This window comes from Babylonia areolata, chromosome 20, assembly GCF_041734735.1.
Source record: "Babylonia areolata isolate BAREFJ2019XMU chromosome 20, ASM4173473v1, whole genome shotgun sequence".
In the NCBI taxonomy this organism is placed as follows: domain Eukaryota; kingdom Metazoa; phylum Mollusca; class Gastropoda; order Neogastropoda; family Buccinidae; genus Babylonia; species Babylonia areolata.
The window spans coordinates 28231395-28245840 of NC_134895.1; the positions used below are offsets into that span (position 1 = coordinate 28231395).

The window sequence follows — 14446 nt, forward strand, 5'->3', positions numbered from 1 at the left end:
CAGAATATCAGTATTTCAGAGTCCAGGTGATTTCAAATGACAGTTCAGTCATCACCAGAACTGTCACATGGACCATCTGCTGCCCGAGGACTCTCTGGTGGTCACTTCTGGTGTGGAGTCATGTTCTTGGGGAAAAAGGGAGTGTAAGTGATGTTATCCTGGCTCCAGTAATCCTCAATAGTAGGCTTGATGACCAGGCCTGTTTTGATGACGAGTGACAGGAAGACCCTCATTTCATCAATAGTGACACCTGGCCAATGATGTAGCCTGAAAAAAAATCATAAGATGATATGTTCTATTTCATATTTTTACACACACAAACAAACAACAACAACAACAACAACAACAACAACACACACACACACACACACACACACACACACGCACGCACGCACGCACGCACGCACACACACACACACACACTCTGACACACTTACCCAGAAACACACTTCTGCTTGAGCACTCACACATGAACAGAAACTACTTTAATATAAATAATCTAATTAAAATTTTCAGTAAAAAAAACTTATCACCTTTTATCGGTTACTAAAAAAAGAAAATACGAGAGAGAGAGTGAGAAAGAGAAAGTCAGTTGAAACTAGTGAAATGAAGGCTTACCGTGAGCGTGGCTTCAGGTTTCCAGCTTTGATTTTCTGTTGAGTGTAGTGATTTGTGTGTTCGACCAACAAATAAATCATGTCATCACCAACAAACAGACGGAAAAAATCCAAAGGCTGTGGGTTATCCAGAAAATCTTCACCGACATTTAAAGAATTTTCGAGATTGAATGGCATGTTAACAATAGCCCCCTCACCCCACCTCACTACTCCAACACTCCTGAACGTCTGCCTTGAAGTCTCTGTTGTTTTGGGCCTGATCTTGGTTTGTAATATCCCAAACAAGTATCACATCTTGTAAATCAACATCAACTTCTTCTTCACCTATTTCCTAAAGGTCTGGATCAACAAAGAAATCCTCAAAAAAGGCTTTGAAAACATTGCGGTCACATTGCGTTTCTCGGAGCCACCATTTCGGACTATGTACGACAGCTTTGGCCAGCATCCCGTATTTTTGACACTTGCACACTTAAATGTGCTTGGAAATTTAGAAATACAGGTTGCAGGGCCCAACTAATTACTACTCAGATGAATTCAGAACTAACTGCTGGTTTTCGCATCCAAGGTAGATAACAAGAACCTCCCAAACAGACTGACCCTGCAGCGCAACTTATGTCGTGACAACCAGCATGAGGGCTCTGGTTTACTAGTGATCTGCGTAATATAACAGAATTAAATACAACGAAGCTCAACAAAACTAAAAAGCTGTTTGATGTATGGATAAAAGATCAATTACACATCTAGGGAGTCGATTATATTGTCAGAATTAATTTACTTTTGGATTGTGCCTCCAAATTCACCTGATAATAGTATTCAAGAATCACAATAAATGTGTTTCAATTTTGTACAGGAAAAAAAAAAGAGATAAAAGTAAAAGATTAGTGGCAGTGCACACTGTACAAAACGGGGGTATAAATCTTCCACATATCTGATCTCTGATGGCATGTGGTGTCTAGTGTGTTGTACAGTCTTTTGGGAAAGCCTAGAGAGACTTTCATTTTGAAGAAAATTGCGCAATGTTGGTTTGGAAATTATGCCAGTATTTGTTTGATTTGCAAAGGATCATGCTCTATTTTTCATACTAGACTTACAGCCACTCCCTCTCTCTCTCTCTTTCTTTCTGTGAGGCAATCAGTGGTGTGATGACTTGTATCTGGTTTTTGAGATAAACTTTTACTTTTCTTAGGATTTCTGATTTGCCAAGCTGTAGACTGCTCATTGTTGAGTTACCAGCAAGCTTGTCAGCTTGCTCATTTGCCTTAACACCTGCATGTCTGGGGCAGTATGACCATGCAAGCTTTTGAATCCGAAAGTTGCACATTGCCTCATGCCACTCTGGGTTCCCCGTCCCACTTTTGATTTTTTGTATGAGGTTCATTGAGTCAGTCAGAATCATAGCATATTGATTTCCAGGCGTATGAATAGATGACAGCCACAGGAGAGCATGTGTCACAATTTCAACTTTCATCATCAGGCTGGAGGTTGTGACTTTGTACTTTCTTCCCAAATTGTTTTTTATTACCTTTTGCTTAGCAATGAATCCCCATCCAGATTGGTCTTTGTTGACTGAGCCATCTTTGTATTTGATGATGTCCTCTTCTTTACTGTTTTGTTCTAGGAGTGGCTTCACTTCTGCATCAGTTTTGCCCTTTGGCAAAAGAAAAGAAAAAAGCAAACACTATCTAAAATGACAAAAATATGTTCCATTTGTTGCCTCCTTTCAAACGTAATTTTTAAAAAAGAAGAAAAAAACAGAGCTGAATTCGGTTATGAATGCTTTTTTTTGCCTCATATACATCACATTCAAGTCGTGTTGGTGAACACAATTTTGATTTAGAATAAAAAATGTGATTAAGGATGTTCATGGAAATTATCTTGTCATATTAATTCAGACTATGGAATGAGACATCACGTTGGTAAATATCTATGGATCAAACAGAAATAATCCTCAGTTTTATTAAGAATTGGGAAATCAAATTAAACATTTGGAAACCTGAATGATATCAGAGATTGAATATAAAATTAGGCAGTTTGCTGATGATATGTCTTTTTTGTAGAACTAGAAGGTAACAAAAAATCATATGTAGAATTATTAAAAGAACTAGAGGAATTTGAATCAGTTTCAGAACTCAGATTATGAAAAAACATGCCATGTATGGCGGGGAAATAAAAGTAATTGTGATACTGTTTTTAAACTCTCTCTGGATAACAGAATGTGTGAGCGTTTCTACATAAAATGTATTTGGTTTCGGACGAGGGAATGGAATAGCATTTTCCAAAAATAAAAATCCATCAGGCGCTGTACACGTGATTTTGTGATTAACCAAACAGAATGTGCTATTTTTGGTCACTTCACAACCGAATGGTATGATTGGCCAGCCTGTCATGTGTGGCCTGTCTGGCACACACGCTGACAAAGTCACTGACTGGTCGTCTGCTTGCGTGCCAGCCTGTTAGCAAAGCGGGTTCTTCTCAAAATGTTGTGCAGCGAACAAGGCAGCAATGGCAATGTTTTAGTGTTGCCAAAGTACTTGAAATGCTACAAACTGAAGGGTCGGACATTGAAGAAGTAGATGATGATGAAGAAGAAAGTGAATTGAGTGCAGAAAGCGAGCATGGTATGGTGATTCAGGGTGAAAAATTAGCATTATTTTCTACATAATGGCAAAACTGTAAAAATAACATGAGAAATTTGATTAAAAAAATTTTTTTTTTATGTAATAGCCCAACATGTAATAAACCAGTTCTGAAAGTTTAATTTTCTTACTCCATATTTTGTATTTTTTGTAATTTTTTTTCCAAACCCTTAGAAATGGGCCGTCTGTGGGGAAAAGCAAGGTAGAAAACTTCTTGTCCCAAGTGAGTTAAATCAAATTTAAAATGAACTGGATTTTTTTTAAATCATATTTTAAAATGAATTGGAATCCACCACAGTTTAAAATTCTAAGGCTCTGATTTACTAATCATCTGCGTAATATAACAGAACCAAATGTAACTGATAAGTTCAACGAAACCTAAAAACTGTTTTATGTATGGATAAAAAGATCGGTTACACTTCTAAGAAGAGCAGCTGCCCTAAAGTCAATTATATTGTCAAAATTAATTTACTCCTGGATTATGCTTCTAAATTCACCAGATAACACTATTCAAGAATTGCAAAAAAATATGTTTTATTTTTGTACGGGATAAATAGGAGATACAATTAACAGACTAGTGGCAGTACACTTTATACAAAACGGGGATATAAATATTCAGCATATTCTATCATTCATAAAATAACTTGGGGATAAAATAAAAGTGGGGATATTTTTATGGCTACAGTCAACCATAATTTCCTCTTCAGTATCAACACCAGGGCAAAAACTGACAGCACTTGCCTTTCCATAAGTGGAGCGTGATGCCCGATGCCTTGGGAAGCTTGTGGCCTGTGTGCGAGCTTAACACTTTGCTGCAGGTTTAAAGCGTTGTTGCTGCAATGTAGGGAGGCTCCAAAAACATGATGCAAAGCTGACACGAACGCCCTGTGGATGATAGCCCAAATCACCAGCTAAATCACAAAAATTAAAGTAATCCTCAAAAGTCTATAAAGGTTCATGTTTGCTTGGAGGAAAATGAATGGAGATTACGATTATCATAAGTTCAGTGGTGACAGGATTAGATAACTCCCATTCAGGGGAAGATAACTCAGAGATTTTTTGGGGAAAAAATCACAAAATATTTATTAAAAAAAAAAGAAGAAGAAGAAAAAAAAGAAACTCAAGTCTGTTTATTTCATGGGTGGAAATGGAGCTAAACTATTAGCAAATGTAATAGACACAACAACCAAGTGCAAATATGTTGTTTTCCTCCACTACAATATAAACGCCATGCATAAACACTCACATTCACCTTCCCACCCAAACACCCACAAACCCTACCACACAATATTACAACACAAAAGCTCAGTGTAAACAATTTTGGCTTGAAGCTTTCATATGGAGGATTTCATAGTAAACGAAAATCCCAAAATGAAAGTTTCAAGCTGAAATATTGAGTTTTTTTTCTATACCTATTTATATACCCCTTTCCTGTCGATGTACCTTATAGCATGTGATCATCATCAGGATAACCAGAATGACTTCAGTTGATCAACAATGTAACTTTCTTTTTCTATCACGCTTTTGTAGTTGTGTGGAAAATGAAACAAAATTCTACCAGCCTGTTCTGTAGCGTACATCCTGGCAGCCATGCTGACATGCTCAACAACTTTTCACATAGTAAAGCAACCAAATCAAAATCAAGTCAAAGTTTGCTGTGATACTGCTTCAATACCAAAAAGGTAGTCCCCATTTGCAAGGAAGCAAGTATATTCAAATGACCAGCTGGACTGCTGATGATGCAGTTATCCCTGATCTGCAGATATATCCATATTCAGAAGTGAAATGCTTTAATAAAATTGGCATTCAGACATGGAAAGTAATATAAGTACAGCCGGTTACATTCATTTAAAAGTATCTCTCCCTATGCCCTCTCTCTCACACTGATACCACACACACACACACACACACACACACACACACATGCTGATCTTTCCCACTCACACAATCAATCTTTTCATCTTTTCATATCTCTCTTTCTCTCTCTTCCCCCCCTCCCCTCCCCCCCCCCAACTCCCTACGCCACCCCCCCCCCCACCACCCACCCACCCACAGCTCCATCATTTTGTTCAGTCTTCTCAATTCCAAGGTCCTGTGTGTTATACCATAGTCTATACCATACCACACTTGCTCCTTCTCCCTCTTCCCCTCCTTTTACATGGACAGACTGGAAACGGCAGAAGGAATGGAGGTAGAGGTGATAAGGTGGGGTGAGGGGGATCAAAGTCCAGTTCTGCTGAAGGGTCAGAAACATAAAAGGGCAGTGTGGAAAGTCAGTTTTCATGCAACTACTGTGTAGATGTAACAGCTGTTTGCACCACATTCCCTTTCTGGAGCAATGTCCCAGCATTAGTTTTTGTTTTTCTTACTCAGTGTCTTACTGTCAGGGTTACCTCTTACCATCCTGTCAAACACACATATACATAATGTGAATGTCAACACACACACACACACACACACACACACACACACACACCACTAAGATAAATCATATATATAGGTTGAAATTGTTTTTGTTTTTTGTTGTTGTTTTTCAGAACTTTCTCTTCTTCGTCCAAATATTTACAGACAGAAGGCCACAGTAGCTCTTAGATTTTCCGCCTATAGGAAACGTTTGTGTGCGTATGTGCAAGTGAAAAAAGGTTAATATTGACCCCCTACAGAACAGTGTAACTGGCTCCTCCTGCATTGTTCCTGGTGTTACAAAAACTTTTTTTTTTGTCAGCTTCAGGTGCGGCATTGCTCCCAGAACCCCAGTGGGGCATTGTCCCTGCACCCCTCAGGGACTTTACATCTTCAGCTTTTTTGTTTCAGTGTCTTTCACATCCCTGAATGAAGGTGAAAGGTGCTGGTAAAGTAACTTACTTTGGTATCTTCTTCTCTGCTTCTTCTTCATTCTTGGGCAGCAACTCCCACACGAGTGGGCTTTTACATGTATGACTGTTTTAACCCCGCCATGTAGGCAGCCACACTCTGTTTTTGGGGATGTGCATGCAGGGTATGTTCTTGTTTCCATAACCCACTGAATGCTGACATGGATTACAGGATCTTTAACATGCATATTTGATCTACTTCCGTATACACATGAAGGGGGTTCAGGCACTAGCAGGTCTGCACATATGTTGACGTGGCAGATCGGAAAAATCTCCACCCTTTGCCCACCAGGCGCCGTTACCGATATTTGAACCCGGGACTCTCAGATTGAAAGTCCAGTGTTTTAACCACTTGGCTATTGCGCCTGTCAACTTTGGTATAATTTCTCACTTGATTATACCTGACTTCATTTGGCAAGATTAATCCAAGTTAAACATCACATGTATGACTTGTCTCTCTTATTTAAATTTTTTTGTTCAGGATATAAGAGCTATTTGCTGGCATTGATGACAACAGTATGTGTGTGCAGCAATTTGACACAGTGTTGCATGCTCTGGAGGAAGGGAAACCCATTGATCTAACCAACATGCCGCCTCCCCTTACACCAACACCAAGTGAGACTTGTATCTCTTTAGTTTGCTAAATGGTAACTATAGCATGTTATATAAGACTTTCAGTTAGGTGTCATCATGATTTTCAAGCTAAAGTTGTCAGATATGTCAGTCAGTGTTCATATTCACAAAGGAATATGGAAGTAAAACATAGTATCAAGTTAAATAAAAGTTAAAGCCAAACCAAAACAGCAACAAAAACGAAAGAAAGAACTATTTTCCAGTAATTATCAGTACAGAGTTTTTAATGGAGCTGGATTTTACAGCTGGTGAGAATTGTCGGAACAGACCGAACCACTCATTTGAACTAAGATGAACAGAAAACTGTTACCACCAACGAGGCATCACTCACATGGGTTGTGATGGTTGGAGTGATGATTCTTTGCACTTTTACTTTGATGTTTGATTATGGTTATGATTCTAGTCCCAGGTGCTACAGAAGAGCATTGTAGTTAGGCCGTGGCACTTAGTGACGAGAAAGGAGATAAGTTTCTTTTCCTCAGAATCATCACACCCAGCCATTTTGAGAAAGCCCTCTCTTTTTAAAGATTTTGCTTGATGTTTTTTTCTGTCTCACAACTTAATCAAAGTCTGTTAAAAAAATCAAAACCATGATCTAATTACATGCTTTCAAGTAGGTATTATTGCATCCCTTTCAGATACTTCTTCTCAGACAGCTCGGCGACCTGCAGCAGATGTCAGAGTTCAAAGGTCAGCCATCCAAGGAACTGGGGAGAGAGGACAACCATCACAAGAGGAAGCATCAGATTTGCCCCCAGAACCAACAGAGGAAGGTAAAATTTTTCTTTGTTTATGATAGGTAGGATATTTTTTATTTGTCACATCAAAGCTTTTACTTTCTTTCTGTTTTGAAACTCATATGAGCAGATAAAAGGCAAGTATATCCCTTCATTCAGTCAAATGATGGGAAACATTGAAGGAGATTAGTACAGTAATTAATATTTTGATACTGCAAGTTAGGTTAAGAAGTGAGTTTGACCTTTGCTTTGGATCACATTTTGAAATGAAGACTAAGTTCTTCATGAAAATAATTTTACATAGGTAAGTCTGTTGCGGTGAGTTCTTTGTATATTGCAAAATATCATGTTACAGTAATATAGTAGCCTATAGTGTGCCTTGACATATTTCCATGTCATTTCTTTTTTCACTTTCTTTGTTTAATATTTATTGGAATAAACTGAACTGAATTAGTCTGTGTGTTCTCAACAAGCTGCTGTCATTCATGATTTTTAAATTCCTCTGATTCATCAGCTTTTTTCCTTTCTTTGTCCATGAATTCTAAATCAGTTTTGAATCAGCTTGTTTTGTCAGCATGGATGTTGCTTTGCTTTGTGTGTAGAGGCCAAGAAGTTGTTTCAAGCCCCTGAAGCCCCCAGAACTGTTCTGGAGGCTCTGACTCAGCGCTTGGAGAAGTACAAGAGTTCTGAAGACAGTGCCAAACAGGCTGGAGAAAGCAGCAAAGCACGCAGGATGGGCAGAATTGTTAAGGTGAAATGTAGTGTATGTTTGTTTCATTTGTCCTTTTCTTCAGTTTTTGGTATATTTAAAACAAAAATCATAGCGAATTACATTTCATTATTGTAATTACTGACATATCATCCAGTCTTATTTAAACCATTAAAGATTCCAAAGAAAGATAACTTTGAAAATATTGTAAAAAAAAAAAGTGGACCTTATGATCTAGTATGGTATTAGAGGACTTTATGATCTGATATGCTATAAGAGGACATACTGCATATTCTGTTGTTGTTGTTTTTGTGCAGCATGCCTTTTGCCAACTTGTTTGCATCGTCTCTGTGCCGATTGATTAGAACTATCAGTGCAGAAACAAGAACTAAATCACTCACCTTGTGCAGAGTGCAGCCACAGGTGTTTCCCTTCACTGATATGTCAAATCATTTCTGACATTTCTCTCAAAAGATTAGAGAAAAAGAGGCTGTGACCAATCTGGTATGGCCTGTGCTACCTTTTCTTTCATGACGCAGCATGTCTTGGGCAAGTCAAATCTGGTGAAGCCAATCCCTCTCTGGATCAGATTTTGTTGTTGAGTTTACTCCCTGCATGTGGCAAGTAGAACTGGGTTAAATGGTTACCAGTAGCAGAGAACCTCTGACCAGACAATAATGCAGTTCAGACATCTTTTACCATACTTTTCTGTCTACTAGGTGCTGCAGTGCACATGGCACGCTGGTTGTCTTCTAGAGAATCATAAACAGGGTGCACATAAGACATAATAATCATCATAATGATAGTAATGATAATAAGAATAATGATAACAAGAGAGGCAAGGCCTTCAAGACTCACTTGTGATACACTTTATAAAAATCTAATCGTTAAAATGTGTTCTGTGTTTGTTATTATAAAGCTTCGGGTTAAAAGAAAAAGAAAAAAGAAAAGAAAAAGTCCTAACGGCAGATTCGAACCCCACATGTTTGGGTGAGAAGAAACTGTCTTACCCATTACACTATCAGGGCTCCTTAGCTGTTGTACAAAAATATAACATTTAAACATGCTTTTTTAAAGGGGGATAAATCGATTGCGGTATTCGCAGTGAGAAAGGTGTTTCAATCATATTATTCTGGTATATCTTGGGCATTCAAAAAATCTTTAAGGGCAATTAAAAATTCTTTTTAAGTCCGTGGTAAAGGAGACGTGGCTATCGCTGCAATCACACTGCAACATTTAACCGTTTTCTCTGGATCTAGATAGATGTACAAGTTTAGTTACACCCAGTTGACATGGTCGATTCAGTTTCTCTTTTATATTCATTCTAGTTTTATAGTTTTAAAGTTGATATGAAAATTGAGTATTTTGTTAAACCAATAACATGTAGAGCCAAGTACAAGTACTTCTAAACGTCGTATGAAGTGAAAAGGACTTCATTTTGAAAAAAAATTTACGTTTCATCATTTCAAGGGTATTAACTCTCATGGTTTATTATTTTTAACTTTGAATTCCAACTGATTCTGTGGATATATTTATGGCGGTTTGGGGCATAATCCAGTAAGTGATGAGGCGTTCACAAATCTTTCTCTGAATAAATATTTAACGGTTTCCTTCTCCAACTTTCCATCACATGTTATCGTGTATTGTCGATTGAATATAGGATTGAACGGGGAGGTCAACAACTTTAAACAAAATGGCGTCATTCGCGAAGAATATGAGCATGCACTTTGAATATGTATAAATATGTGTACGCAATTGATTTTTGCCCATGACCTTCAGGGCTCAGCCAATAGATCTATAAAGTCCACTCGTCGTATTGATTTTAGTATTTAAAGAAAAAGACAACTTGGGCAAATGAACATAGTGAAAGCTCTGTACATTGAGAGTAAACCACACAAGCTTTTTTTGTATTGAGTATAATTTCAAAATATAATGTTTAAGATGAGAAAGAACAATTTAAAGCAAATTAAGCCCTGTAGCATTAATTACAGATTAATTTCCCTTTTTTACTATCTGCACCAAAACGTTTGCAAAATAAATATAACTTCCATGCTTAGCAAAAGAAGTTCCTGTTTGAACAAAAAATGATAAAAATGACTGCTCTTGTTGTTGTGTCAGAATATCAGATCAATGTGCCAAGTTTAGAGAATAAAAAAATATAAATATAACAGTAAATTCAGTTTGCATATAATCAGGCTTCTTTTTTTAATTTTTTTTGTGCCCATCCCAGAGGTGCAATATAGTTTTAAACAAGATGACTGGAAAGAACTGAATTTTTCCTATTTTTATGCCAAATTTGGTGTCAACTGACAAAGTATTTGCAGAGAAAATGGCAATGTTAAAGTTTACACGGACACACACACACACACACACACACACACAACCGAACACCAGGTTAAAACATAGACTCACTTTGTTTGCACAAGTGAGTCAAAAATGATAATGATAATAATAAGTTTATTTATATAGTGCCTGCTCAGATGATAGTGCCAAGTCAAATGATTTTGCCATATGCACTTCACAGTTCCAATAGTTGCAATAAAAATTTTAAAAATTCATCCATCAGAACATGCAGATTGGTTCAATTAAGTATGCTAACATGACAAATTCTAACAAGACATTGCGAACTCAGTGTCCATAATAAACACCCCCAAACCAACATCCAATGCCAATTCAGTGCATCTTAACACCCAGACAATGCAAAACCCAACTGCAAAACCCAAAAATGAGTCCCTCTTTCCCTCACTCCCTTCCACACTACACCTCAACAACACTCACAGAAGGCAGAAACAAGCACAAACCCACTCTGCTGCAGGCATCACAGATCAATCGAAAGCAGTTTTAAACAGATGAGTCTTGAGGTTGGTTTTGAATCTGAAATGGACTGGGAGTGTTTTAATTTATATGGCAAGGAGTTCCACTGGACTGGGATGGTGAATGCAAAGAATCTTTGACTGCAGAACTTAGTTATAAGAGAAGGAATTTGGAGAATGTGACTGTCTGATGATGAACGTAGATGTCTTGTTCAAATGCAAATTGTGAGATCGGAAAGATGGGTGAAGAACCAGGAAAAGCATAAAAGCAGAATATGGAGACTTCATATTCAATCCTGGACTGTATCAGCAAATGGTGTTGTTTATAAAGTGAAAGTTCTCCATAATGCTCTTCTGATACCTGATGTTATTTTAAGTAGTAGTAGTAGTAGTAGTAGTAGACCTCCTTCAGTCATGGCTGACCATGGATAGAGTTTATCCGACCTAATGTCTAATTGGGCTGTCTGCTTGGACCAAGCAGCGTTGCCTGTGACTGTAGAGACTGATGCGAGAGAGACAGTTTCTTTCGCAGCAGTCACATGTGTAAGCTGATGCTGGTCTGTTGGCTGCCGTCCCTTTTCTGCGAGCTCGCTTTTCTGCTGCAGCAGCTGACAGTTTGTCTTCACCAATCCGCAGCTGATTCTTGAGAGTGCTTCTCCAGCTGTTGTGGTCATCTGCAAGGTCCTCCCAGGACTCAGTGTTGATCTCAAGTGCCTTCATGTCACGTTTGCAAACGTCTTTGTATCTCAGCTGTGGGTAGCCGATGCTTCTCTGCCCCGTGGCGAGCTCTCCATAAAGGATGTCTTTTGGGATGCGACCATCTTCCATGCAGCAAATGTGGCCCAGCCAGCACAGCCGACGCTGTCTCAGCATGGTATACATGGTCGGGAGGCCAGCGCGAGTCAGGACTTCAGTGTTTGTCACCTTGTCTTGCCAGGAGATGCCGAGTATGCGCCGTAGGCTTCTGAGGTGGAAGGTATTGAGCCTTTTCTCCTGACGAGCATGTGTGGTCCACGCCTCACTGCCATACAGCAAGGTGCTGAGGATGCAGGCATTGTATACAGCCATCTTTGTCTTCATGGTCAGTTTGGAATTTGTCCACACTCTTTGTGTGAGGCGGGCTAGCATTGTGGCTGCCTTCCTGATCCTCTTGTCGATCTTGGTGTAAAGGGAGAGGTTGTCGGTGATGGTGGACCCAAGGTAAGTGAATTGATGGATGGCTTCAAGCTCGTAGTCATCAATGGTGATGGCTGGTGGAGATGGTGTGTCTTGGCCTAGGACGTTTGTCCTCTTGAGACTGATGGTCAGACTGAAATCTTTGCAGGCCTGGGAGAAGCGGTCCATTAGTGACATTTTTCATGATTGTGAAGCCTTTGGCTGAAAGTAGGCTGATGTAAAGCCCCAGTTCATTAAATTGTTGAATCAGAATCCAGTCTGCTAGACCTGCGTCCACTTCCATCCACCATTTTGCTTTCCATTTTGCTTTTGAAAACCACTTTTCTGGTTTCTCTACTTTTGAGCATAAATTTATCCCCAAATCAGATATTGCTCTTTTTTCATGGCTAAAGGATGAATTGCAATCATGTTCACCTGAAATTTGGTATAATGTGCGATTTGATTACAATTTGATAGTGGGTGAACATGAACCATGTTGAATTAAAACAGTGGAAAGACTGAAGTGTTGCTGTTTAGTGTGATCATTTGCATCTGTTGGGATCAACAATGTTGTCATATATTGAGTTTGTTGTGACAGGTGGCACCAAACGGCAGTCAGAATTTAGTTTTTAGACACAATACAAACAGCCTTCAAGATGCAGGGGTCAGATATGACTAAAAAAAAAATAAAAAAAAAGTAGCATCTTTTTGGCCAAAAGTATGGTAATTGCAGTAATTCAGTCGTTATCTTGAAAGAAATTTTTTTTTTTAATTTTATTTTTATTGAGTGTTGCACAAGTGTTTGGAATTTGTGTTTTGATGTAATCAGTCCAAGTCAGAAGGTCCTGATGAAGACAGGGAAATTTTGAAAGATCTGTATTAATGATTGTAAAACAGTGAAATGCTGATTGACATGGGCTGCTTTCAGTGGAATTGTTCCCATTCCAATACTTAATTTTTGGTTAACAAACATTCCTTTCTGATGATGAGCAAAAATATTAGGATCAATATATATGTGACCCTCCACCATGAAATGAGTTGCTTTGCTCCAGAGGTCAAGTTTTAGTTATTGATACATATTATAAATCTGCAGTAAAAAGGCTTTACAGCAAAAAAAAACAACAACAAAAAAACAAACAAACCAATGAAACAAAACAAACAAAGTTTGTAAATCAGATGATTCTGTAGAAAGTTATTGTGATTTTTGAAGTTGTGAAAGTCACGGACCGAGAAATCAAGGCTGAAACGTTTTGGAACATGTCTATGGCAACCACGTACTTTTAATTAAAATATATTGATGAAATTTGGCACACACAAAGCAGCAATATCCACAGTAGCACAAAGTTTGAAAGAAAAGATATACTTGATTTTATTCAAACAAGAATTTTATTTATTTTTTCTTCTTTTTTTTTTTTTTTTTTTTTTTTTTGTGAAAGAATAGAATAGAATATGTCTTTACTACCAAGTGTACTGGGGTCACAAGGAATATTTGGTGGGGGTGGGGGTGGGGGATAGTATATAACAAGGTACAAACAAAAATCGAAAATCATACACAAACACAGATACAGTAGAAATTAGGATACATACAAGTGCATATCAATATAAAAACTTGACCAAAAATATAGCAACTGAGGGGTAAGTAGACTTATTTTTTGATCAGCTCAACATAATAAAAACAGACCAATTTTGAGATAAGTTTTGTTGTGGTGTTGGTTGTGATCCAATTGCTATGAAACTTTAGCATTGTATGGTATGTGTACTAAGATTTATACCAGATTAAAGGGGAAAAATGCTAAATCATGATGCTGAACTATGTAACTGTAATTCAGTGTGCTCATTGGGTTACTGTGCTTGTGATATTAACACACACAAAAAAAGATTCATACAACAAAAACAAATTGCTCACACAAAAAGGTATATGTCTAGATGCGTTTTATCTGAACATAGCATCTAATGAAATGCACAACATATTCCAAATGATTGCTTTAAACACTTCATCTGCAAAGAAAACCTGCTTGCCAAAGGCATATTTCACAAAATAAAGATTTACATCTTCATCAAACAAACACCCAATCTGCTCAAAATTGTGCATATGTGTGGCACAGGTATTCAGTTCTTGTGGTACAAAGCGTTAGTCTCAGGTTGGATTGTATTGTGTTTGAATTGTATATCTCTTTTTTATCACAACAGATTTCTTTGTGTGAAATTGGGGCTGTGTCCCCAGGGAGGGCGTGTCGCAACACTAAAGCACCACTCATTTTTTTGTATTTTTT

The 14446-nt window shown here is 38.0% G+C and overlaps 1 protein-coding gene across 9 annotated transcripts in view; it reads left to right on the forward strand.

The window, feature by feature from the left end:
• The window catches only part of LOC143295370 (coiled-coil and C2 domain-containing protein 1-like), a 286204-nt gene that overhangs the window by 102526 nt on the left and 169232 nt on the right, over positions 1-14446 (forward strand). For all 9 annotated transcript variants that reach the window (XR_013057010.1, XM_076607032.1, XM_076607028.1 and 6 more), the window contains 3 exons: positions 6657-6741; positions 7398-7532; positions 8099-8247. Coding sequence is in view for 8 of the 9 variants with exons in the window: in XM_076607032.1 (XP_076463147.1) it covers positions 6657-6741; positions 7398-7532; positions 8099-8247 (369 nt within the window). In the remaining variant the exon portion in view is untranslated. The remainder of the gene's footprint in view (positions 1-6656; positions 6742-7397; positions 7533-8098; positions 8248-14446) is intronic.